At 36.0% G+C, this 25,045-nt stretch overlaps 1 protein-coding gene and 1 long non-coding RNA gene across 4 annotated transcripts in view; one reads left to right on the top strand and one right to left on the bottom strand.

Moving 5' to 3' along the window:
• LOC107148546 overlaps nt 1-25,045 on the bottom strand; it is a 143,747-nt gene that overhangs the window by 10,814 nt on the left and 107,888 nt on the right. The window contains exons 4-6 of one of the 3 annotated variants that reach the window (XR_001504290.2): nt 11,418-11,474; nt 3,781-3,895; nt 2,545-2,841 (exon numbers count right to left, since the gene is read on the bottom strand). This is a non-coding gene — a long non-coding RNA (uncharacterized LOC107148546). Of the gene's footprint in view, nt 1-2,544; nt 2,842-3,780; nt 3,896-11,417; nt 11,475-25,045 lie in introns of those variants that run through there. The other 2 variants (XR_007347364.1, XR_007347365.1) reach the window with 2 other exon arrangements.
• The window catches only part of Syt10 (synaptotagmin 10), a 59,488-nt gene continuing 36,545 nt past the window's right edge, over nt 2,103-25,045 (top strand). Inside the window, exons 1-2 of the mRNA XM_015493224.2 lie at nt 2,103-2,551; nt 18,813-19,170. Of these exons, the coding sequence (XP_015348710.1) occupies nt 2,401-2,551; nt 18,813-19,170 (509 nt within the window). The 5' untranslated portion in view covers nt 2,103-2,400. The remainder of the gene's footprint in view (nt 2,552-18,812; nt 19,171-25,045) is intronic.

Genomic DNA, 25,045 nt, shown 5'->3' with positions numbered 1-25,045 from the left:
TTATTTTTTAGAATTGGTAGCTGAAATAGTTGGCAAAGAATTTTTAAAGAGTGCAAATTGAAATCCTTGTCATCTTATTCTTCAACACTAGGGGAAAAAAATAACCTTGAATGCAGTTTCTACTTTTCCCAAAACTCTCACGTGAGCTATTAATAGGTGACAAGTAAAAGTGTTTTGATTCACCTGCTAATGAGCTGAGAGATGGTCTGAAGAACAAAGAGAAAAATCAAAACCTTATGGTATTCATTTTAGATGAAAGAAAAAAAAGCTTCAGTCAATTCAGAAAAATAATATCCAAGTGAAATTAACCCTTCATATTGTTGAAACAGAGCAGTGAGAGTAGCAACAGGCCAGGAACAGCATAAACAAATGCCGGGAAAGTTACTTTGAGAATTCATTTACTTCATTCTTAACACTGCCATCAAACCTAAGAGGGTCATTAGAGAAACCTTCTGCATTACTCCACTTTAGCAATCACAGTCTGTATGTAGTATAAAGAGAAATTACTCATGTGCTCCTCCCACTCAGCAGTTTGTTGTTACAGTAAACATGACAGCAGAGCATGGCATTGCAGGTTAGTTTATATGGGTCTGACTAGACTGTAGAAAAAAGAAGGGTAAGACAATTAGAATAGAATTTATAAAAATGTGTTACTGAACTTTGAGCACACAGTAGATGGTCAGCATTTTTAAATTGACAGAGAAATTATTTCTTTAGCTAATCTAACCTAAAAACCACCCAAATCAATATACATAAGTACAAAATTTAAATGAAGCCTGCAGATTTCAGGTTGTCTTCATTCGTGGTAAAAATAGCCCCCGTTAAACCAACTGTCCTATGAATCAGTTCAAAATGATTCAACTAATGAATGTTTACCTACTGGGGTGCTTTGCCTAGTATTTACCACGATGTCCATAGAAAGCCATGAACTGACTAGCAGTTTAGAATAAGACTGCTTATTCTAGTGCAGACTAATAAATTCTGACTATTTCACTTTGAAAATAAAGAACCCCTCAGCCCATGATAGTTAAATCAAGTCTCGGGATGATATGGGATCAAACTCTGCATGAAAATAATTTTTAAAAGATGTATATGCATTATAACTTGTGGCACATATTTGCTAATTTTGTTTTGCGATTTTAGGTCCATTAGTGATTCACATCACTTAAATGAAAGAATTAAAGGTACACGTGAGCTGGATATGCTAGTTTAAGATCCTCATTCTTCAGGCTGAGAAAAAGAGCTGGAAACAATTTAATATTAAGAAGGGCTTATGAAAGATTAAAACTTAACCTGCTGACTCCCCTTTATCACTCACGTCTTGTCTTTTTAGTATTTAAGTCGTTAACAAAAGAGATAAAGGACATCAAGTTGTGCATTCTTTACTGCCAATTATGGATTAATCAATAGAGTCCCAACTGAACATTAGTATAAATGAACATATTTCGTTTTATCTACCTAAAATGGCTAAAACCAAAAGCAATTACTTCAAATTTGACTATGCATAGTATCCATACAGGAAGAAAAACTGGACTGTGTAAACATGAAAATTGCATTATGGTGAATTTCACTACTAGTATTAAAATCCTCTAAGAAAAAAACATTCTCTATCCTTAAACTATGATTGTTAGAAATCCTTTCTAAAAATACTTTGAAAGGGGTGTCTTTCTTCTCTTTGCAGCAGTGCGGTTTGATTATTATTTTTTTTTAATTTGACGTTTTCCAAAATGACTTTTCCACAACAGCAGAACCGTGCAGAGCACAGAAAAGTTTGAGAGACAAAGAGGGGGTGAGCGGGGCGTGGGGAGGGATTGAGATTCAAAGAAATATAAGGAAAACAGAGGGCTACTCGGCCCCCTCCCCGCGACCGCCAGCACCCCTGGCCTCCACAGTCCTTCCGCGCCAGTGCCTCCGCCAGCAGACTTGGTTCCAGGGCTGAGTGCTCCGCCGCCTGTCATCCCAGGCCCGCGCGGAGCTGTGATTGGATGCGCCGCCGCCAGGCACCCGCCAGAAACACACACGCGCTGGAAAGAGGAAGGGGGCGTTCTTGCGAGTGGAGGGCTTTGGCTTTTTCTCGTCTCCCACCTCCTCTCGGCACTCCATGCCGGGTCTCTTGCTCCAGCTCGTCACGGCTCGCTCTCGTGGCGGGAGAGTTGGAGCAAACCTCGCCGCCGCCGCCTCCTGCCCGCCAGTGCCTATCCGCCTTCAGCGCCCTCCGCTTGAGCCATGGGGCCAACTCCAGGCTCCTAAGAGTTTTTGGGATCTTGGCTGCTCGTTCACCAGCCAAAGAACCCGCCGGCTGGCTATGGCTTAGGGCGCAAGAGGGGTCAGCCTAGAGGTTACGGAAAGGGGAAAGGGCGGCTAACTGAGTAAAAGAGAACCCCGAAGAAAAACCAAACGATGAGTTTCCACAAAGAGGACGGAGTAAGCAGCCTGTGCCAGAAGGCGCTGCACATCGTCACCGAGCTGTGCTTCGCAGGCCAGGTGGAGTGGGAGAAGTGCTCGGGCATCTTTCCCCCTGACAGGGGCAGCCAGAGCGGAGGCAGCACAGGTAACCGGGGCTCTCTGGTGTTCGCTCTGCTGGGACCCCGCGCGCTCGCTCTAAGCTCCCGGGTGCTGATACTCGTGCGCCGTGCCCGGGGCATCTTTAGGGCGCCGCGCCTTCCTACCTCTATCCTTCCTTTGACTCAGCCGCTGGCGACCTCGAGCGTGGGGTGTTCGGGTTGGGTTTCCACCTGTCTACCAGCCGGGCTTCTGCTCTGCTTCCTGCCTGCCGGCTTCTTTTGCTCTTGGCGCCTGCACCCGGTCTCTCTGCGCTCTCCCACGCCTCTGGTCTACCTCCTGGAGTGAAAGAGGCTACGCGGGTGGAGACGCCGGGACCGCTTGCGGCGCGACTGCTTGCGGGGGCGATTCGCCTGCGGGACTCTGGTTGCCCTAGCTTGTCCTGCGTGTCGCGGGTCACCGGCTCCGCGAAGGAGCCAGGCGCGAGAATCTATGCTTGAACGCAAAGAATCTCGTGCACAGGGTGCTGCCTTGACCTTCAGGAACAGAAAGAGTCCCCATCGGGTTAACTTTCAGCAGCAACCTGTGGAGTACTTACTTGAGAGCTTTCAAAACCCTCAGCATGTATGATTTTTTCTAATGAAAAGGGAAAAGGCTATAAGTCTTTTCCACACATACTTTCACACCCGTCCCTGACACCCTAACATATAGCATCATTCCTATACCTTCGGGAAACTTGGGTGGTGGGATGGAGAACATCCACCATCAGAAATCTGGAGATGGAAAGAAGTTTCAGGTGACAGTTTTTTTGTTGTTGTTGTTTGTTTGTTTGTTTGTTTTCTCAAGGCTTAAGGGAAGGAGGCGAATCAGAGCCACCTTTAGTTACTCCTGGGGGAAAAGGTTTTGATTACCCGCGCAATAGTGGGGGAGGGCGACATGGGCAAATGACCCTCACTTGTTGCATTGGGAAACAAAACACCTGTGCTGAATTTTTCAGCATTTGACTAGAAGGTTGCCTTTCCTTATGCAGGATCTCATTTTTTTTTTTCCCCTTTGCTTTCTCAGATCATTTTTGGTCTCTGGTGTGGGGTTTCATGGGTTAAGTGTAGCCAGGGCAACAGGTGAGAGCTGGATGGACAAGCTCTGCGCAGAGCAGGGCAGTAGAGAACCCAGCTTGAAAAGGACTGTACATGAGTGCTTCCCACACCACCCACCTCAAAGCAGTCCAAGACAAAGGAAGGGGAAAGATGGGAATTGATTTGGTTTGGATTTACATACCATGTTTTTGGTGGCATATCTGCAGGGGTTTTCGTATTCTCTCCTTATGGCAACAGGAGCCAAGAGGGGCTTCTGTCTTCGCGTTGGCAATACGTGAGAGACTGCTGCTTAGACCCTGGAACACAATGATACACAATTGCTGCTATCAACCTACTGGAAACTTAGATATTTGAGGAATATATAAACACAGCTGAGTCTTTTCTATTTGCTAAATTCTATTTTCTATTAAATTCCTGTAAGTGAATGAAATTCAATTAACACTGTAAGGGAATGAACATCATGCATCATGTATATTTGTGTCCTGTGTATGATCTTTAAGCGGGAGGTAAAGAAATAGTATAACCTTAGAGTCCACTGGGATGATATTGGGTCAAATCTTCTGAAATGTCTTTTAGTGATACATAGGATTAAGTTAAGACTCTGAGAATAGGGTACAGTGGAGGAAATGAGAGTATTTAAGTTTAAGGCCCCATGTTTTGGTCATTTAGTATTTGATAATCTAAATAAAACTACTGATTATTACCCTCTCCTACCCCTTTGTAATCACACACTAAATAGTGGTTTCCTGGGACTTCTTGGCTGGTAATGTGGTAACTGTGTGAAGGTTGAAAACCAAATACAGTACTGCCTTCTAAATCTTTCCACTCTATACAACTATATAAGTTTAAGGCAAAATACACTATATGAATTATAAAACGGTTTTCTGAGTTTTTTCCTAAGCAGTATAAGAAGGTGTGTAGTCCTAATTTCTTTTGGATTTTACCTTGGGAACAAAAAATGTAGAAAAATTAGTCTAAATTGTGTGAATATTTTTTCTCACCTTAAAGGAAAAACATAAGTAGGTTATTGAATTTAGTATGTGAACATATATATTAAGTGGCTGTTACTAGATATATTTTGCTAGGTGATATATGAAACAAAGGTAAACAAGATTGGGCTGCCTTTTCCATTTGCAAATTTATGCAACAGTTGTAAGTAAACTAATTTGCAAATAGACTTCCAATATGAATAGGTATCTATGAAGTAGATACAATGATATTTACTAAATGTTTAATAACATTCATTAGCTACACAGCTACAAAGTATTCTGTAAAGTAGATTTTCTTATAATTAGTGCACTTGTGCCCTTTATTTTAAGTCCCTAAATAAAAGTACTTCCATAGTTGATCCTTCTGCTCATTGTTTAATGAGAAATCTTTGCTGGTAGGAGGACATCAATGGAATTTAATGGTGCAGTGAAAGTAATTAGAAACAGAAGGAAGGAGAGTCGTGTAATTCCAGTTAAAGTTATTATTTCCACTATTATTAAAGGAGTTAAGAATCATATATATTTATGAGCTATTTTCCTACTTTTTCTAAAATGCCAAAAAAAGAGCAAGCATCACCATCTTTACCACAACATTGGCAAGAGAAGCAGCAGTAGTGTTATTGCCATTTAGGACCCCTTCCAACCAAGTTTATCAGTCTCATATTTTAATAAAATTTGTGACCAGTTAGATTATAGCTTTCAATATTAATTAATCTACTGTTTTAGAATAGTTGAGATAAAAACCATTAAATGGATCCACATTACTAGCATACCAGAACATTCATCATGTGCAATTTTTGGACAATTAGGTTTGGGGGGATTTTTTTAACCACTGATTCTCCCTCTCCCCCAAATAGATGTTACCCACTAAATTCATTTTATTGCACAATATGATAAATATTAGAATGCCTAGAAAAATACAAAACAATATGTTGTTCTCAATTTTTATTTTTCAGATAAACTAACTGAATATACATGATCATTTTTTAACTGGATTTAAGTTCATTTCAGGTCAGTTTTTACTGCAGAAGTGTCTATCAGATTCAATAAAACCATGTTGCTTGAAAGACAGGCCTCATAAAATAGCAGCTAATCAAACCCACTGAAGTTCACGTTCACACATAATAGTTGCATAGACCTACACTTAATACAAATATTTGAATAAGCACTTAATTCATCAGTGTTTCAATTTTGCATTTTTATACTATTTTAATTTGGGACTAAAGATCCTGAAGCAAAACTTTAGACAAATTCTTATAAGTTCATACATGTATTCTTCGTTTTCTTATAGGTGGGGATAATGAGAAGGTACATATCAATGAAATTTACTGAAGCACTTCATTATTAAAAAAATAAGAGAGATAACTAAGTACAGTTTTCAAAATTACACCATGATTTTTCTCTGAGACCATAATTAGGGCTTAAAATGAGTGGTGGGACTCAGTAGGTTTACTCAACAGACACAAAACAAAAAACTATTAAGTTATCATTTTTGGATCACAGTAACTCTAGGTTTTGCACATCCTCCTGACTGTCTTAAGAATTACAGTTTAGAAACATTTATCAGTGGAAAATTTCCCTTGAGACTTGTAGGTCTGGAAAGAAAAAAATTGAAGCTCAATATACTCATGTGAAAAGGGATGCATGAAAACATCGGTTTTCCTTCCTCAACATCATCACTCCACTGGAAAATGGCCAATTTTTACTATTACTTGTCTCATTGTCACATGATTATTAATGCACATTGCTCTTGGTCTCAGTTTACTCCAAAAACAAATGGAAGACTATCTTCAAAGGCCCAGCAGGTTATAGCAAACAACCATTTTCCCTTAATTCTGGGATATCTGGCAATATTGAAGGGATTTTTCTTTTTGCATTTTATTCTTGTAATAAACTAAGATACGTATTTCTTCTTTTGCTGAGTTAGGCATCTCTGAAATCTAATTGTTATGCTAGCGATTTTATATAGTTGTCCATTTCTTTTAAATCACATTTTCTTTATATCTTAATCTTCAATGTAATTTTGCTTTTATGAAAAAAAAGTTGATCATTTTTGGGAGTACATCTACATTCGTTTATAAGGGTTTTTTACAAAATTTTGGAAGAAGACAAACAGTACCATAAATTTTAATGGAATTTCTAATGCTAATTAAAATTATCTCTATTTTTGAAAGTTTAGATTCTTCCTGATCTAAATTTATTCTACTAATGATATGCACTTTTAAGTAACTAGAATGTAAGTTTGTTTTTGTTTTTGTTTGAGGGCAAGGGTTTGCTTATTCTTTAATCTGTAGTGATCTATGGTACATCCTAGAAGTTCAATAAATATTTGTCGAATAAATAAAATAAAATCCTATTTGTAAACGAATAAGTTCTATTTAATAATTTTCAATTACCCTGTGAAATTAAGTTAGGTATACCTGTATCTTTGTGTCTCCAGTGTCTAATACAATATCATATAGATAAGTCTACAAAATATTTTGTCCATGATAATGACAGGAAACAGAGCACTTGACCCAGTTAAAAGTTAGAATGTAATGAGAAACATACTCATGAAAAAGCAAATGAAAACAAAATGGATGTCCATTTATTTCTCCAGAGTGTGTTCAGTTACAACTGTGAGTCCATAGCTAAACTTGTAAGTGCACAATAAATCGACTCAGTTTACTGAAGTTCTGGGAAAGTGGGAATATCTGTTTAATCTAGATGCTCCTTGACTTATAATGGGGTTATGTCCTGATGAACCCATCATAAATTGAAAATGTAAGTCTAATATATATTTAGTACCTAACCCACTGAACATTACAGCTTACTGTACCTATCTTAAATATGCTCAGATCATGTACTTCAGCTTATAGCTGGGCATCACAAGAGAGTATTGCAGCACATATTGCTAGCATGGGAAAAGATCAGAATCCAAATTCTAAGTATGGTTTCTACCGTATTTGCACCACAGGAGAGTCATAACTCAGGGCCATCTGTATGTATGTATGTATGGATGGATGGATGGATGTATACATATGCATTTACAACAGTAAAAGAAGGCATGTAAGTTTGCTTAAGAAGAAAATATCATGGAAAAAATAACCATGTCATTATTTGAATTGCTGTTAGTCATTCCAGTTAGAATTGGGAATCATCATTTTGTCAGTAAGAAAACCAAGGCAAGAAAAATTTAAAACTTCCCCCCAAATCACAAAACTGGTTAGTAATGAAGTGAGGATTAGAACTCAGGGATTCTTAGAGGCCAGCCTAAGTTACAGAAAGAGAAGAAAAAGAAAGAGGAGATCTTGAGGGCATTTCTTGCTGCTAAGGGGCACTGGAACAAATTTTTGCAAGGATAGTTCTCTCAACTATTATTATGCCGTTGTCTACAATTAATGACATACTAGAAGGTGTCCATAAAAATCTCTCAATTTGCCATTATTACTCAAATCCTAACCCTTTGTCTTTACTACATTTGCTATCATCCAAATCTGACACACAACATTATTTATTATTTTACTTGAGTATGTGCATATATATTCATTTAAATCCACATGAATATTTGTTTACTCATATTCTTGGCAAATAGAATTTATTTGTACCAACAATAAATTATGAAAAAGATTTTAGTGTGTTTGAGATGTACAACTTTAAATTCATAATTTCAAATGTAATTCTTTTTTATGTGTTCATACAAAAGCCTATAATGAAAACAAATATTAAAACAAACAGTTAAATTGTTTTTGTTAATTTGTTATTAGGAAAAAGTTCATCAAAGTCTCATTTGTAATATGTTCCTGCCATAGTTTGTACAAGGTAAGCAACTAACAGTTCATATCATAATTAAAATTCATTACTGTGAGGCACTGGAAACAACATGACAGTGGAAAAAGAGCTGAAAGTCATCTTATTCAAAATCCCAAGGCATAATTAGTATGAACATATCAAAGAAACTGGACCTCCTGTTAGTGTTATTGTTAAAGGTCAATAAATCATATTATCTCATTTTTTACTTGTACAATGCCAATTTCCATTTTTTGAATAACCAACACTGATCAAGTTTAGAAACATAATCCTGACTAAAGAGATGGCTTCTTGTTATTGTCTAATAAGGTAGATTTATTTTCTTCATAATATCACATATATCCTAAGTACCTTTAAATTGTAAGAGCTGGCATTAATATGACTCAGATTAACAGGAAAATATATATTAATATATGTTACATAAAACATAACACACATATATGCAACACACACACACACACACACACACATACACACACAGAAATCCCCATATGTCCTTGGGTTCCATATTAGTAGATTCAACCAAGTATGGATGGAAAATATTTTGGGAAAAAATACATCCATAATGAACATGTGCAGACTTTTCTTCTTGTTATTATTCCCTAAACAATACAACTTTTAATTTGGATTATGCGTTATAAGTAATACAGAGATTATTTAAAGTATTTGGGAAGATATGAATTGCATATGTAGAAATACTGTTTTACATTCACCTGAGGGATTTAAGCAGCTATGGATTTGGGAATTTTGGGGGGGGTCCTAAAACCAACCCCAAATGGATACTAAGAATCTACTGTGTGTGTGTGTGTGTGTGTGTGTGTGTGTGTGAGAGAGAGAGAGAGAGAGAGAGAGAGAGAGAGAGAGAGAAAAGAAGAAAGAAATTGAATTGTGCTGTGCTGGCCTTGGAGCCAGAAGGGTGGATCATCTGGGGGTAGGGGGTAAAAAGGAGCTAATATTGGTAACTTTTTCCCCTTCAGGTAGATTTTGAAATGTTTTACAGCCTATTGTCTAATCTATTATTTTATTATTATTTTATTGTTGAATAGGGAACCTCACTGTCAACTTTGAAGTTTGTGAATGTCAGTTTGTTCATACTAAAAAATTATCTTCATCAAACAAAAGCTATTGATTTCTCTCAATCTTCATGATTCCCTTACTTCTATTTAAGTACTTATGGAATCATAGGAATAATGAACAAAATAATCAGAAGCTTATTATGTTCCTGATTTTATTTATGTATCTAATTCATTTCTAATGTTACAGTAGGAGTTATTAATATATCTAAAAATGCAGTCTTCACCATATGATTTTATTCAACAAATATTTTTAAGCATTTTCTATGTAAAAGCAACTGTGCCAGGCATTGAACTGTACTGATGCTACTAATTAAGTGTATGATAATCCATATGATTCTTTTAGTTCATGTAAATGTGTAATATATAATCACAGATTACAAATTATTTACACAATTATGAGAATATGTAAAGATTTTAAAATAAATTTGAATACCATACTGGTAACCATATTTGATTGAATCTAACAGGCCATTAATTGATTATAACAGTATTTGGTGTAACACCATTATTTTATGTAGCACCAAGAAAGTAAAGAGAATGTTGACAATTAAATTATGACACATAATTTAAAGCATCCTATTATATCTTGGTAAGATTAGGAGTTAATGAAATTTATCCTATAGGATAAATTTCTTATCCTGTAGGATTTTCATTTTATACTAATGGAAAGATCTCTTTAAATCTTAGAGATTTTTAAAATCATATATTACATATGCAAAACCATAAAAAGGAAAACATGAAATAAGTAGATTAAAATAATTTAAAAACTAAAATTCTGAATATGATTCTTCTGAGTGGATTTTTGATCCAGAATTGATAGTGCCTTTGTTTTTTCATAGTGAGGAGCAACCAGTGCTCAGGCCACAGTGAAGAGCAACCAGTGAAACAAAAACACATGAAAAATATCATCAACTAAGTTATCATTTTTATATGTGAAATAAGACTTTTATGCAACTTAAAACATTAAAGATAACTAAAAATTTAAAATTAAAAAAATAACAATTCAGAAAGACACACACACATAAGTGTACTAATTGAGGCAGTGGTAACTGGAATCAAGAACATGAAAACTGTTCTGTGTTTTTCTCCATGATCATGACCAGGCCCATGGTGACAGCAGTTGGACCTAACAGTGTTCATGAGTCAAGTCACAGTGGGTGAGATGACACACATGGGATGGCCTGGTTATATAGACGTTGACAAAGTTCTGCTTTTCTAAATGTTTCAGAGGAATTCGCATTTGGAGCATTTACTGTGTTTTCTAATAAGAATAATCTTTTGTCAGTTTTTCAGAACTCTGTCTCTTCATTTTGCTATATTAAGACTCAGTAAAAGGGTAAAATGTTTATAGTTAAGGTAGAGATGTATATTCAGACAAAGAGTCAGATAAGGAGATAAGTAAATACATAGTGGTAGAGAAATGTTTATGCAAATGGATGTAATCAAACTAGAGTTTGAGTAATTTTAAACCTCATTATCTCAGAGCCTAATTTAATCTGTGTAAATTGCATTACCTCCTAATCTTACCAAGATATAATAGGATGCATATCATATAATGGATTCTTTTTAATTATCTGGAGACATTGAAAATTTAAGCTAGAGAGAGAGAGAGCTCAGTCATCAAGTTTACTCATTGTCATGTGTAACTTAGGAGTTCATGTGGCACAAAAAAGCCATTCATATTCATCACCGGGGCCTCCCAGCAGTTGGCCCCTTGCCTCCAGTATTCTCTTCTCTGCCTTACCACTTCCCCTTTATAATGATGCTGAAACACGTGTCACTATGGCAAACAATGTTATATTAGAATTACCAATTCAAGTATTTCAGTCCCCCCCCCACACACACACACAAAGCTCCTATGTGTTTGTCTTTCTCAGCAGGAATGCCAGTTCATGAGCCTTTTCTCCTTCCTACTTCACCTCCTGCTTGCCTGTGAGTCCCCATCAATGAGTACATCATCATACCTGGGATGCCTCATTTCATCATCGCAGTCACTTTCACTTGGGGTTTATTACATTCTCCTGAAAAACAAACCAGAAACCTCACTCATGGATAAATACAACTGTTTCTTTTTTCCTACCTGAAAGCAACTGAATAGGAGATTTTAAAACCAGGCAGACGCATATCACTCTCTTTTGTTAAAAAGAAAATACTTATTTTTGGTTGTAGATGGACACAATACTTTTCCATTTATTTATTTATTTATTTATTTATTTATTTATTTATTTATTTATTTTTATGTAGTGCTGAGAATTAAACCCAGTGCCTCACACATGCCAGGTAAGTACTCTGCCACTGAGCCACAATCCCAGCCCTCATATTACTCTTATTAGCTTCCAATTTCAACACTATGCTGACTGGGCATCTTACTTTTTCCTATTCAATTTTTTCCTGTTCTTTGTAGATCCTGTTTCAAAATTTTCGTACCCTCTAAATACTGCAAATGTTATGGTTTGGGATCAGAAATGTCCCCCAAAGGCTGACATGTGGAAGTCTTTGTTCTCAGTGCAGTAATGCCCAAAGGTGGGGCTTTGTGGAAGTAATTAGTTCATGAAGACTCTGACCTGTGGATTAATCCACTGATAGCTGAAAGGACTACTGGGAACTGTATGGACTGCAGGCAAGGCTGGAGGCAGTAGGTCCCAGAGGGCATGCCTTTGGGGACTATATCTTGCCCCAACCCTTCCTTGCTGCCATGAGATAAGCAACTTTCCACCACCCACCCTCCCCACCATGTTCTGTGTTGCCACAGGTCCAAAACAAAGGGGTTGCTGGACACAGGATTGAAACTTCTAAAACTATGAGCCAAAAATAAACCTTTCCTCCTCCATATTGTCTATCCCAGGTATTTTGGTCACAGTGACAAAAAGCTCATTGACACACCAAATTATCCCCAAATGTAGCAAAATAATTGTCAGTTGACTCTCTAACTCCCTCTTTGGATAGAAAAATAATAGTTATAAATAAAAATTTCCTTGACTTCTTGCCCTGAGGCAAAACTGATCAGCATCCAGAATGGACACCTTTTCTTACAAAGGAAAATGTGATCCCATTCTTTCACCCTTGCTTCAGACTCCATCCCTTGTCAACTTTTGTGGGACTTCACTTTTAATTACTCCACTCAACTTCTTTTCTATTGATTCCTTTTCACTGGTTTTAAGCATGCTGAAACATCCTACCTAATAAAAATGTTCAACTCTTGTGTGCTACTCCAGTTTTTGCCCCCTTTTTACTCCTCTTGTAAGTACAATTTCTTAAAGAAATTACTTGTGCTCACAGACTGCCATTCTTTTCTTAAACCACGTTCGTGGGGTGAGCATAGCCTCTTCTCTATTGGTCTCATCAAATTTGCTAAAGATGTACTTATTAATGGTAATTTGTCAATCCTTATTTCAAATGAGCTTATTTTGACATTTTGCACTGTTGACCACTCCTTAAAATATTCTTGTTCTAGCTGCTACAAAAACTGCTGACTTGATTTTTATTTCATATCTTTTTTTTGCTGTTTTTTTTTAATTTATATATGACAGCCGAATGCATTACAATTCTTATTACATATATAGAGCACAATTTTTCATATCTCTAGTTGGATACAAAGTATATTCACACCAATTTGTGTCTTTATGCATGTACTTTGGATAATAATGATCATCACATTCCACCATCATTTATAACCCCATGCCCTCTCCCTTCCCCTCCCAACCCCTTGTGCTATCTAGAGTTCCTCTATTCCTCCCAGGCTCCCTCTCCCTATCCTCTTTTCCAGTCTTTTATTCAGGCTTCTTGTTCCTTAAAGTTCTCTTTCTTTAAATATTGGTGGACTCATGATTCTACTGAGGAACTTTTCTCTTCCATGGATTCAGATCCCACTATTTAAGGAAGTCTTTCAGTCTTGTCTGCATGACCAAGAGCCTACGCAAATTTCTATTTGCATGATCACAACTGCTTCAGCCAAAACCAAAATCGTGGTCTTCCTTTCTTCACCATCCTGCCTGTCTCCCTGTGAGTCATATTCCTGCCCTTTTTTTTTTCTTCACACTTCTTCACTAGAACTTTTTCCTTCACATTCCTTCACTGGAATGTTGATTTCCAAATTTTCTCCTGAATCTTCTCTTTTTCCTGATTCAGTAACTCTCCCTGGAACCAGAGCACTCTTCACTGAGTCAATCAGTGTTTCTTCTTCCAGACTTGTCTCCTTTTCTGTCTTCTCTTTGGCCAGACTTCTATTTCTGAAGTGCATATCTGATCATGTCAACACCTGACTTAACATGTTTCTGGGGCTACTTCATCTTAAGTTCAAATTCATGATACAGCACCCTTTAGATCATGGTTAAATGATGAATCATAGTCATAAAAATGTCATTTAAAAATTTTGATGACTTTATAAATTCTCCTAAATCCTCAGTCTTTTGATTTTTTTTTTTCACTTTGTGGAATGTAGCTTGTTGGAAAAAAATTAACTCATAAAGACCTGAGCATTAAACACTTGGTTTCATTTTCAATGCTTGAGTAATATACAGTGCCCAAAATTTTATATACCTTTCCTTATTGAAACATCACAACATTCGTATGAAAAAAATACAACTACCCTTATTTTACACCAAGGTTCTGAAGACCTAAACAACTTGCTCAAAGTCACACAGGGTTGCAGATGACATTTGAACTCAGGTCTAAATGCCTACACAGTATAAGGTAGAAGAGTTCTGTACCTTCCCTCCAAATCACCCAACTTTCAGTTAGTCCAAACACCTAGAAATCTACACAGCTATGTGCCTTTTCAAATAACTCCCAAAATATGAGTTCAGTAGATCCACCAACATCTTTGGACCATGTGATATATACTAGACACTAAACATAAAGAGGTGAATAAATTTGATTTCTGTTCTGAAGGATCAACGAACAAATGTACTGATAGGGTGGCAATGTTTAGAGACATTCATCTGAATTTTATAATTCTCTTATCCACAACTATAAAACCCAAAACTTCTGAAAACTGAAAATTATTTTGTAAATTGTAAATAATCTGGCACCTATAACTTACCTGAATCAGCATTAATTTGTTAGTTAGGACAATATGTTTTTATGGCCTTCAGTGTTTTTCCTAGATAATTTGTGCCATATTATATACATCATACCCAAAAGAAAACAATAATATTTTTAAAATGCATCAGGCTCCAAGAGTGGGGTAAGAGGATTATGGGCCAATCCATGAACCCAATACTAGGGGTAGAGTGGTTAGTATGTCTTCAAAGTCCATTAAAAAATAGAAGAGAAAGGCAGGGCTACAAGGAATAAGTACTATTAGGTCTTATTGCTGAAGCATAAATAAGGATTTGTCAGGTGGCCAAGTAAGATAAAGAATGCACAGAAGTAAATGAAATAGCACCACCACCACCCCCAAAAAAAAAATCTTAAGAAAGTAATATGTGGTCAGATAAGGAATATAGATAGGGAAGTGGCAGAAGAGGAATGTAGATAGGGAAGTGGCAGAAGAATGAAGTTAGATGGGTAGCCAGGGATCAAATCTCCAAGATCTAATGGGATGTCTTAGGAAGTTTAGATTTGGCCCAGATGGCTCAGGCAAGACCTGGAAGGATTTTAGGCTGAGAGAGGCAAGGTGACTCTACATTCCAAATGCCAGGACAGGAACTTGGTTTTTTTCCACTATCCTGGCTTTATTGATAGCACAACAATTCACTCAAAAGTATCCTGATTTTGGAGAAAGATTACATGATCTTCCAAATGATAGAACCAGATGTCAATTTTAGAAAAAAAAAAAAAATCAGCAGTAGTAGGGAAAATGGAAGTAGGTTCAGAAGATTTCCACAGAGCTCTCCTGAATGACAAAGTATGAATACCAAATCCATCTCTTGGGAACAATGACATATAGGGATTTTATAAAACACTTGTGGGAAGAGTATATAAGTTTCTCTCAAGCCTGATCCCATGAGAAAAAAAAAAATGAACCCATTTTCAGTTAGAGGCGTGAAACTGCTCACACCCCCACCCCCATCCCATGCGGTCCTGGAATTTTCCTACATCTTGGTTTTGGCTCCAGCTGCACAGGAAAAAACCTGTTCAAGAAGGTTTTCTTAAAGTAAAATATACAGAAAAGTATAAGTAAATAAAGCTGAAAATACATGAAGACTTATGAAGCTTAGACTCTTTAGTGTTGATATAACAGAAAACCACAGATCAAGAATTTATAAAGAAAACAAATCTATTTCCCTTAGTTCATAAGGCAGGGAAATCCAGTATCAGGTATGGCCTTTCATGTTGTGGTAATCCCACAGCAGAAGGTGACAGGGCAAGAGGGCACAAGAGAACCAGAGACCAAGAGGGGGCTAAGCTCACTTGTGTAACAAGCCACTCTCTTGATAACTAACCCACTATTAGGATAACAACATAATCCACTCAGGAAGGCAGAGCTTTCAGTAAATGAATCACCCCTTTATTAGGTGCTGCTGCATTGGGAATGACAAATCTGACACATGAACATGAGGGGACACTTTTAAACCAGAGCAGAAGACATAATTTTATTTTTTTTATCCATTTTTAAACCATAGGTACTAATCAGGAACTAAAACTAATCTCTTTTCCTCAAATTATACTGACAAGTAATAAAAAAAAAACTATAAAATACGAAATGTGGTCCTACCCTTCTCATCAATGCAATATAAAGGAGAAATGCCAATAGTTCTTTTGTAAGCAACTAGAAAATGAAGAAAAATATTAATATTTGTGTATCACAGCATGTGAAAATTCTTATTCATATAATTAAGTAGCAATAAAAATTTGGAAATGTTTCAATTTCTGAATGGATTTCCATTAGCTACAAATTTTATTTTACCAATTAAGAAAATGGATATTAAAACAAGGTATCATCTCCTCATGGGTTAGTAAACATTAACATACAACAATATTCCTGTTAAATTGTAGGATCTGGTAAACTTTTCTGTTGTCTTTGTGACAGCAACTGTTGTACTCGTTTTGAAAATAGCTATACAAAAATTATATAATGCACAACAAATGACCCACCAATTCTGTTTCAAAATATTTACTTCAGAAGGACATTCACAAATATATGCACAAGAAGAAAGGGAGACACAAGGATGCTCACTGTAGCTATGTTGCAGTATGAAACATTGGAACATAAATATCCATCATGACTAATTGTTACGGAATGTTATATATCAGATGAAGTTTGACCTCAAATATTGGTGAATAAAAAGTAAAGCAAATTAAAGAATAAACACATAGTAAGCTATTTATGTTTTAAAAAGAAGAACATTATATAATTGTATATACTTATTATTTTATAAGAGAGATCTTGTTTGTTATTATTGGGGCTGGACAGGCACACTTACTTGGTATCAGTAGTAACCTCTAGGGAGGGATGGAATCTCTTAGACTTAGTCATGTTTAAAGGAAATTAGAAGCTATTCTGTATTTAGTTTACTAGCTGCCATACCAAAATACTCCAAACTGGAGATAGTGAAAACTTACTCCCTCCTTGTACTTGAGGACAGAAGGAGATGGTAAAGCTGAACTCCACTAAGGCCCTTCCTTGGCTTGTAGATGACCATCATTCTCCCTGTGTCTTCAGATAGTTTTCCCTCCATGTGTTATCCTTAACCTCCTCCTCTTATAGAACACAGCAGTTTCATTGAATTAGAGCCAACTCCTATGACCTCATTTTACCTTTATTACTAATCAAAAGGCCCTATCTCCAAATACAGTTGTATTCTGAGTTATCAAGGGTTAGGACTTCAAGATACAAATTTAGAGAGGAGTTATTTCTTCTCTATCTTACTATAACTCCCTAAAGCCCTAGTATATTCCTTTGGTTGTCATGTCACTAGCAGTTAATTTTATTGTCAAGAATGCATGCTTTACTCTCTAAGCTGAGTATGTCTGTATAATTTTTTTTTAAGCTTGTACTCAGACCTCATTTTTCTACTCCCAATACTTATTTATATTTTTCCAGCACTAGCTTTAACTTCAAGCTAAATATCATTAATTGCTGTGCCTTAAACCCTGAGGTTACTGGTCACCTTCAAGTTAAAACTTGTGCTCCTTCTGACTAGAATAAAGAATTTCTAGTGCTTATAAAAAAAAAAAATTTAGAGAGGAGACAGACACTATTCAGCCCATAATATATTCCTAACATTTTAATTTAAAATAAACAAAAGAGATTGGATTTATATTTGATGTTGAGTCCAAACAAAGTTGTGAAGAAAGGTTACTCAAATCTAACAACATCAAAAAAATCCTTCATAGGAAATCTATTTGATTTTCAAAGTTATAAGAATACTAAATAATCAGATTGCTAACATTGGTTGCCGGGTTTCTGTTCTCGTGACTAAAAAGCTCAGGAGTCACTCCAGGTAAACTGGGGTAACTGGGCTATGCAAAATAATCAAACAAGAGACACAAATACCTTTTTCTTTGGGGTCGCTGTGAGGGCTTCTCTGACCTTAAGGGTCTGCAGGAAGAGAGAGAGCGACAGTATACACACTGACCCCTTTTATTGAGGAGAAGCTATTCAAATGAGGCAAGGAGTCAGGTTTCAGGGGGCTGAGTCTATCTTCATGATTTCCACTATCAGCAGGTTGACTGACATCTGGGTAGGCCACACCCAAGGGCACAGTAAGAGAAGGGGACATACACAAGGCACTTCCATGGAAGATTCTATCCTTAACAGGGCAAGGGGTATATTACAAAGGAACAGGTGAGCATAGCTTCACCCAAGGGGCTGAAGCAAGACACACCCATGCACAAGACACGACCCTCAAACCCAAGAAGGGTGGGGAAATCTCTGCCACATTTCTGTGACTGAGCGCCTCAGCACTCAGCCGGGGAGTGTGACTCAGTCACATGTAAGGTTGGTCTCCCACAATTGGTTATCTTAGGAAGGTGAAAAACTTGGGAGCAAAGTTATCAGAAAGGATTTGTGAAGTTGAAAATACAACTAATAATATAACCCATTCATAATTATTAATGTAAATGTCTACACTAATATTTAAGATCATTTTCTGCACAAAGAATGAGAGGGTTCATCTTGAAATCAAAGAAGAAGCAAATAGAAGCATTTCCTGTTGTTGTACCTTTAGAGTTTAATGTTGCAGTTACATAGTTGGTTGTAAATTGTCAATCATTTTTTTTTTACAACTCTTGAATCCCTTATATNATATATATATATATATATATATATATATATATATATATATATATGTATGTTATGCTTTTCCTTATATAACCGGGATGAAACTTTTCAAATATCTATAATAATCTCACCATGTCTGCCTCTTTATGTACAAGATTCATTAGTATTTCTTTATGTTGTCATTTTTTTCCAGATATTTCAGTCAGCCTGTTAGCAGTTGTCGTCAGCTTCTGTGGCCTGGCCTTGCTAGTTGTCTCACTTTTTGTCTTCTGGAAGTTGTGCTGGCCATGCTGGAAAAGCAAACCTGTGACCCCCAATGTCAGTACCCTTCCACAGAGCATTTCAAATGCTCCTACTGAAGTTTTTGAGACAGAAGAGAAAAAAGAGGTTAAAGAAAATGGAAAGCCAGCACTAAAAGCTATTGAGCCTGCAATAAAAATCAGCCACACTTCCCCTGATATCCCAGCAGAAGTCCAAACTGCTTTAAAAGAACATTTAATTAAACATGCACGTGTGCAAAGACAAACTACTGAGCCTACGTCTTCATCCCGGTAAGGAAAGATTAAATGTGTAAAACTCTGTGTGTGTGTGTGAGAGAGAGAGATTTCAGAAGAGTTAAAAAATCTTATGTGGGAAAGTACAAGTAAAAAGAGGAACAGGAAGGATGGGAAAAGCATAGGAAACACATAATTCCATAAAGAGGGAAAGGTAGGACAGTGTAAGTAGGAGCAGGTGAAACTGAAGGCAGAGAAGGAGAAAAGGGGCAGTCACATGAAAGAACTTGGTATAATTTGAGGTATTAGTAAAATCATGTCACACAGATTATTATTTGGCTCTTTCCTTTGAAATATCACTGGTTGATAGCTGCTACTATAGTCTTTCAATTTATTTTATTAATACATATAAAAGTAACCATTTGAAATATATATCATGTAAGAAAAACAAAAAAAAAAAGGTCAGGAAATAGTTAACAGTTCATAATCACAACTAAGAGACTAATGTTTAGGTTACAACTATCTAGCACCTACATCATGAACACAAATTTGTGGAAAGTGGCATTGTTTATTTGAGCTCAGGTAGACCAAACTTACACTGGACAGTTCCACAGGAGCCTAATATTGGAGCACACAGAGTGGAGGGTTGCCCACCCAGGAGCCAATTTGCCGTCACAAGATGCACTTCACCTCATCCTGGGAGGATCAGCCAGTTTGTTTGAATTTCTTTTAAAAACTGCCACCGCATATTCAAATTGTATTAACTGAAAAAAAGAGATTCTGGCAAAGAGGTGTGTTGGTTTTTTTTCCTGCTAAATATAGTCATCAATTCTTAAAACAAATGACATCATGATAGTAACATTTTCTCTGGTTCCTAGAAGTAGCAACTAGTTTTACCCAGGGGTAAATTCAATGGTACCGGGAGGTTACTAATGTTTTCTGCTAACCAAATTACTTCCTAATCTTACCTCCTACCCCTGTAAATGTAGGGTGCATGTGTGCTTTCTGACGTGACATGTTTTCACAGGTTGAGAAATCTATCAAAGTGAAAACTGGGTAATATTTGCTACTGGGATTGGTAGACTATTCAATATATCTCTTGTTTGCATAAAAGAGGATTGTATTTATAAATAAATACACTCCATTCTGCAATATTTTCTAGAGGAATCAGGATAATTGTTACCACTGAAGTGAGGATATTTGGGATAGGAAGTTGGATGGATGGAGGTGCCTTTTCCATATCACGCTTTTCTGTACTACGGAAATCTTATAATCAAGGCATGCCTCGTATGAATTGTTATTTTGACTTGTTTTCTGGACAGTGGCCTTTAGTTTGATTTTAATGTTTCTTTTTATGAGTTTTATATAATGTAATCCAGTAAATACTAACTTTAATATATATTTACCTATAAAATAATTATCCAATATACTCTTTCCTACATATTATATAAATGAAAATAAAATGCCTTGGAGTAAATCTCATTTTTCTAAAACATTGGAGATATATATATGTAAAAATATTTTATATATGTATATGAAAATATTATATATAGATTTATAGAGAGATTTTAACTGCTTTAAAATGACCTCATGTGGCTCCTCATTATCATTATTACTATCCTTTTGAAAACTGTGAACAAATATGATATTTAATATCCAAAAAGTCTTAAGATACAAAAATTTTAGGATAAAAATGTTGAATTAAACAACAAAACATTTTTTAAATAACGTAGTTCCCACTTACTCACAGGGGAGGTGTTTCAGGGGATACCTGAAAGTATTAAGCTCTATAAAAATATGTATTTTCCTATGCATACATATCTATGATAAAATTTAATTCATAAATGAGGTACAATAAGAAATTAAGAGTAACTGATAATAAAATAAGATAATGATAGCATCATACTATAATTTAAACTATATGAATATGGTCTCTCTTAAAATATCTAGTTGTACTGTATTCACACTTTTTATCACATCACATAGGCATTGAAATAGCAATGCCTATGTGATGTGATAAATAAGGTGAAAAATGTAGGCATTGTGAGGTAATGTTAGGTAACTATAAGGGTTACTCGAGACTGTGGATTTGATAACCAAATTGACTACTAAGTGATTAAGAGGCAGGTAGTATATATAACATGGATACTCTGGACAAGGAAATAATTTACATCCTAATGGAAAAGAATAGTGCAAGATTTTACCACACTACTCAGAATGATGCACAAATTAGAACTCATGAATAGTTTATTTCTGGAATTTTCCTTTCAATATTTTCAGACCTCAGTTTATCACTATGTGAAACCAAGGATAAAGGTGGGAGATTATTCTATGGACAGCTACTTTGAAATATGTATCAGTTTAGCTTTTAGAATTAGTCAATGCTTAGTTGGAAAGTACACTTCATATAAGAAAACTTTAAGTCAAATTGAGGTAATCAGTGGTTTTTAGAAGCTTTAGAAAAACAAAATTCTATCTCAAAAATATTCTGTTGATTAAAAATAGACCATTTATCTGATTACCCTTAGCTAGAGAAGAATGAAAACATATGTGTGAAGATTGGGGTTTGGATGAAGAATTGGCTTCTGGAAATAATATGCACTAGCAACAAAGATACATCTGTTTAGTCCAGATTTCTTAGTAATTATGTGAAATTGAAAACATCAGAAAAAACTTTTTATCTCAATTAAAAAAGCAAAGTTATATTGCACATTTGGTATTCTTTAAGAGGAAAAACACAATACAAATTCATAGTTTTCTTAGAACTTTGATACTTCATCTGCTCTTTGAGTTCCCTTGTTTATTTGGGTGGCTGGGAAAGGAAGAAAAAAAACATTTTTGAGCACTTGCAACTTAGTCACTGTGCCAGTGTATCCTTCCTTCTAATCCTTCTGTATGATTTAAGGATTATTAATTATCCTCATTAGTTGTGAGTTAACTGGAGTCCAGAGAGATTTAAAAATTTGCCTGAAGACACGCAGCTACAAGAGTAAGAATGCAATTTTAATCAGATTGACAGAATACAGTTTAAGTTTTAAAGTCCATGAGAGGTAGTTTTTCTGTAACTGAGGATGTTGGTTACAAAATTTGCTGAGGACAAGCAGTTAGTCCTCAAAGAAGAAGAGCCTCTTCCTGCTCATTCTACTCAATTAGAAATTGGGGATTGTATATGGTTATTGTGAATGACCACAGTCATGATTTTAAATCTGTTTGGCCTTGGAATGAATTCCTTGTATAAAACTTGATTATTCCTACTTCTCAAAAAAACCTCATCTACACTAATTACTTCATCATCCTAGAAATTACCTTTATATAGAGAGGAAGAGGAAATTGCAGAGTTCATTATGCAGTCCACTTGGACACAGAGATGGACAGTATGTTATCACAAATCAGATTATTCAGTTCAAATGCCAACTTTTCCCTGAGATGTGACAAAATCAAACCTACTTGCAAAAATACATGTGCACACACAAACCAAATTTAACTTCAAGACTTGGTTTCCTTGCCTTGTTATCCCTGGCTCTGCTCAGCTATTGGGACTCTCTTTCATTTGGCTAAGACAGCAGATGACAACATCCCATTCTTCTGAATTTCTTTTGTCTCTATACTGAAATAACACTCTGATAGGTTTAAGTTTAGTGACATCACTGGAAACTGTCACAGTTCCCATTTTTTCATCTCCTTTTCAAATGCCTGTAATCCAACGTACCACCACACATCAGGCAACCAAATGACCCAGTCAGTATGTGTGTATTTCTTTTTTTACATTAGACATGCTTCTAATGTCCATCTTGATTGATTGTTCATTCATCTAATAACTTTATTCAACTAATATGTTTACTTATGGATAGAGTCATTGTATTCTGAACACTCTACTCTGAAAACTCTAGATGCCATAATTTTCTATACAGTATGGAGCTAAGACATGTGATGGAGCATGTGCGATTCAGAGGCTAGAGAAATTATTTCCAGCTGAGTCATGGAGAAACTCCATTACACTGAGGATAGAGAAACATAGGAATTCACATTCTGTACATGACAATGCAAGAGGAGGGGCATCCCAGATAGAAACATTTTTATGTGAAAATTCATAGAACAGGTAGTCTTGTTAAGAAAACCAAGTAAGCTACCTGGATTAGAAAAGAGATAAGGAGAGAAATAATGAAAGATACAGTCAGCTGGAATTAAATTATAAGGAGTTCTTGAAACCATGGCTAAGATGTTCCAACGCTATCCTGTCAAAAATATTTTCACTACAAGAGTCTCTTGGGTATGAGATATGTTTCACAATAACTACTTTGGCAACAGTTTATAGAACACACTATAAGGGAAGGCATCTATGTATTTTAAAACTAATATAGTGTGTAGTTCAGGCATAATTAAAATCAGGAAATATCAAACATCAACAAAAATAAATCTAAGAAAATTTATAAAGGAAGAGTCTAAGGTCCCTTATTTTTTTTTCAAAATCTAGAAAATTTTATCTTAGCAGACAATACTGATACAAAAGGAAATGAAAGTAGAATTCTCTGCAGAATAAAAAAGACTTATTGATTATGTCTTCATTTCTTTTGATTCTTTTACCTGCTTTTTGTTTTGTTTATTTTCATACATGTACTTAGGGTAATGATGTCCTTCTCATTCCACTGTCTTTCCTATCTCCATACCCCTCAACCCTCCTTCCCCTTTGCCCCATTTAAAGTTAATCTATTCCTCCCATGCTGCCCACCCCATCTCCATTATGAATCAGCATCCTTATATCAGAGAGGACATTTGGCATTTGTTTTTTTGGGGGGATTGGCTTATTTCACTTAGCATTATATCCTCCAACTCCATCCATTTACCTACAAATGCCATGATTTTATTCTCTTTTAATGCTCAGTAATATTCCATTGTGTATGTATACTGCATTTTCTTTATCCATTCATCTACTGAAGGGAATTCTAGGTTGGATCCACAATTTAGCTATTGTGAATTGCGCTGCTATAACCATTGATGGGTTTGTGTCACTGTAGTATGCTGTTTTTAAGTCCTTTGGATAAAGACCAAGGAGTGGGATAGCTGGGTCAAATGTGATTCTACTCCAAGTTTTCCTAATTCTCCATACTGCTTTCCATATTGGCTGCACCAATTTGCAGTCCCACTGGCAATGTATAAGTATGCCTCCCCCGCCATCCTCACCAACACTTATTGTTGTTTGTATTCTTAATAGCTGCCATTCTGACTGGAGTGAGATGCAATCTTAAGTAGTTTTGATTTGAATTTTTCTAATTCCTAGTGATGATGAACATTTTTTTTCATATATTTGTTGATTGATTATATATCATCTGCTGAGAAGCTCTGTTCAGTTTCTTGGCCCATTTATTGATTGGGTTATTTGGTTTTTTGGTGTTAAGATTTTTGAGTTCTTTATATATCTAGAGACTAGTGCTCTATCTGATGTGCATGTGGTTAAAAAAAAAATGTCACTTCAGTCATTCTATGTCCATTCCAAATCTTTAAAGAGCCTCACACAGAATGAAGGCTGTTGTAATCTGACAAAGGAGCCACTATACCATTTTGGTTCTATAAATACTCAGACATATGGCTATATGATGCTTTCTTAGGCAGAGAATCTGCTGTGTTTACTTTTATATTGCTTTCTGATGCCTAGACAAAGGACTACAGAAACTCAGGGTATATTTTTTTTAATTAAAAAAGTGGTATATAAATTCAATGACCTTATTTTGCTTACTCAAATAGACTTTCCATGGTTGCCCACTAGAAGGGTAGTTGGCCTTTACATCAGACTTTTGGAGATCTTAACTCTCTTTGTCTCCATTTTTGCTCATGCTGCTTTCTTTATCTACTGTAAGATCTTCACAGAAAATGTACTGAGAGTCTAGTTTTTCTGCCTAATTATAAACTTATTAGCCTTTATTGTTTAAAGCTG

This window comes from Marmota marmota, unplaced genomic scaffold (genome assembly GCF_001458135.2).
Source record: "Marmota marmota marmota unplaced genomic scaffold, marMar, whole genome shotgun sequence".
Taxonomy (NCBI): domain Eukaryota; kingdom Metazoa; phylum Chordata; class Mammalia; order Rodentia; family Sciuridae; genus Marmota; species Marmota marmota.
The sequence above is the reverse complement of the archived record's forward strand: the minus strand, read 5'-3'. Positions and strand labels throughout refer to the sequence as shown.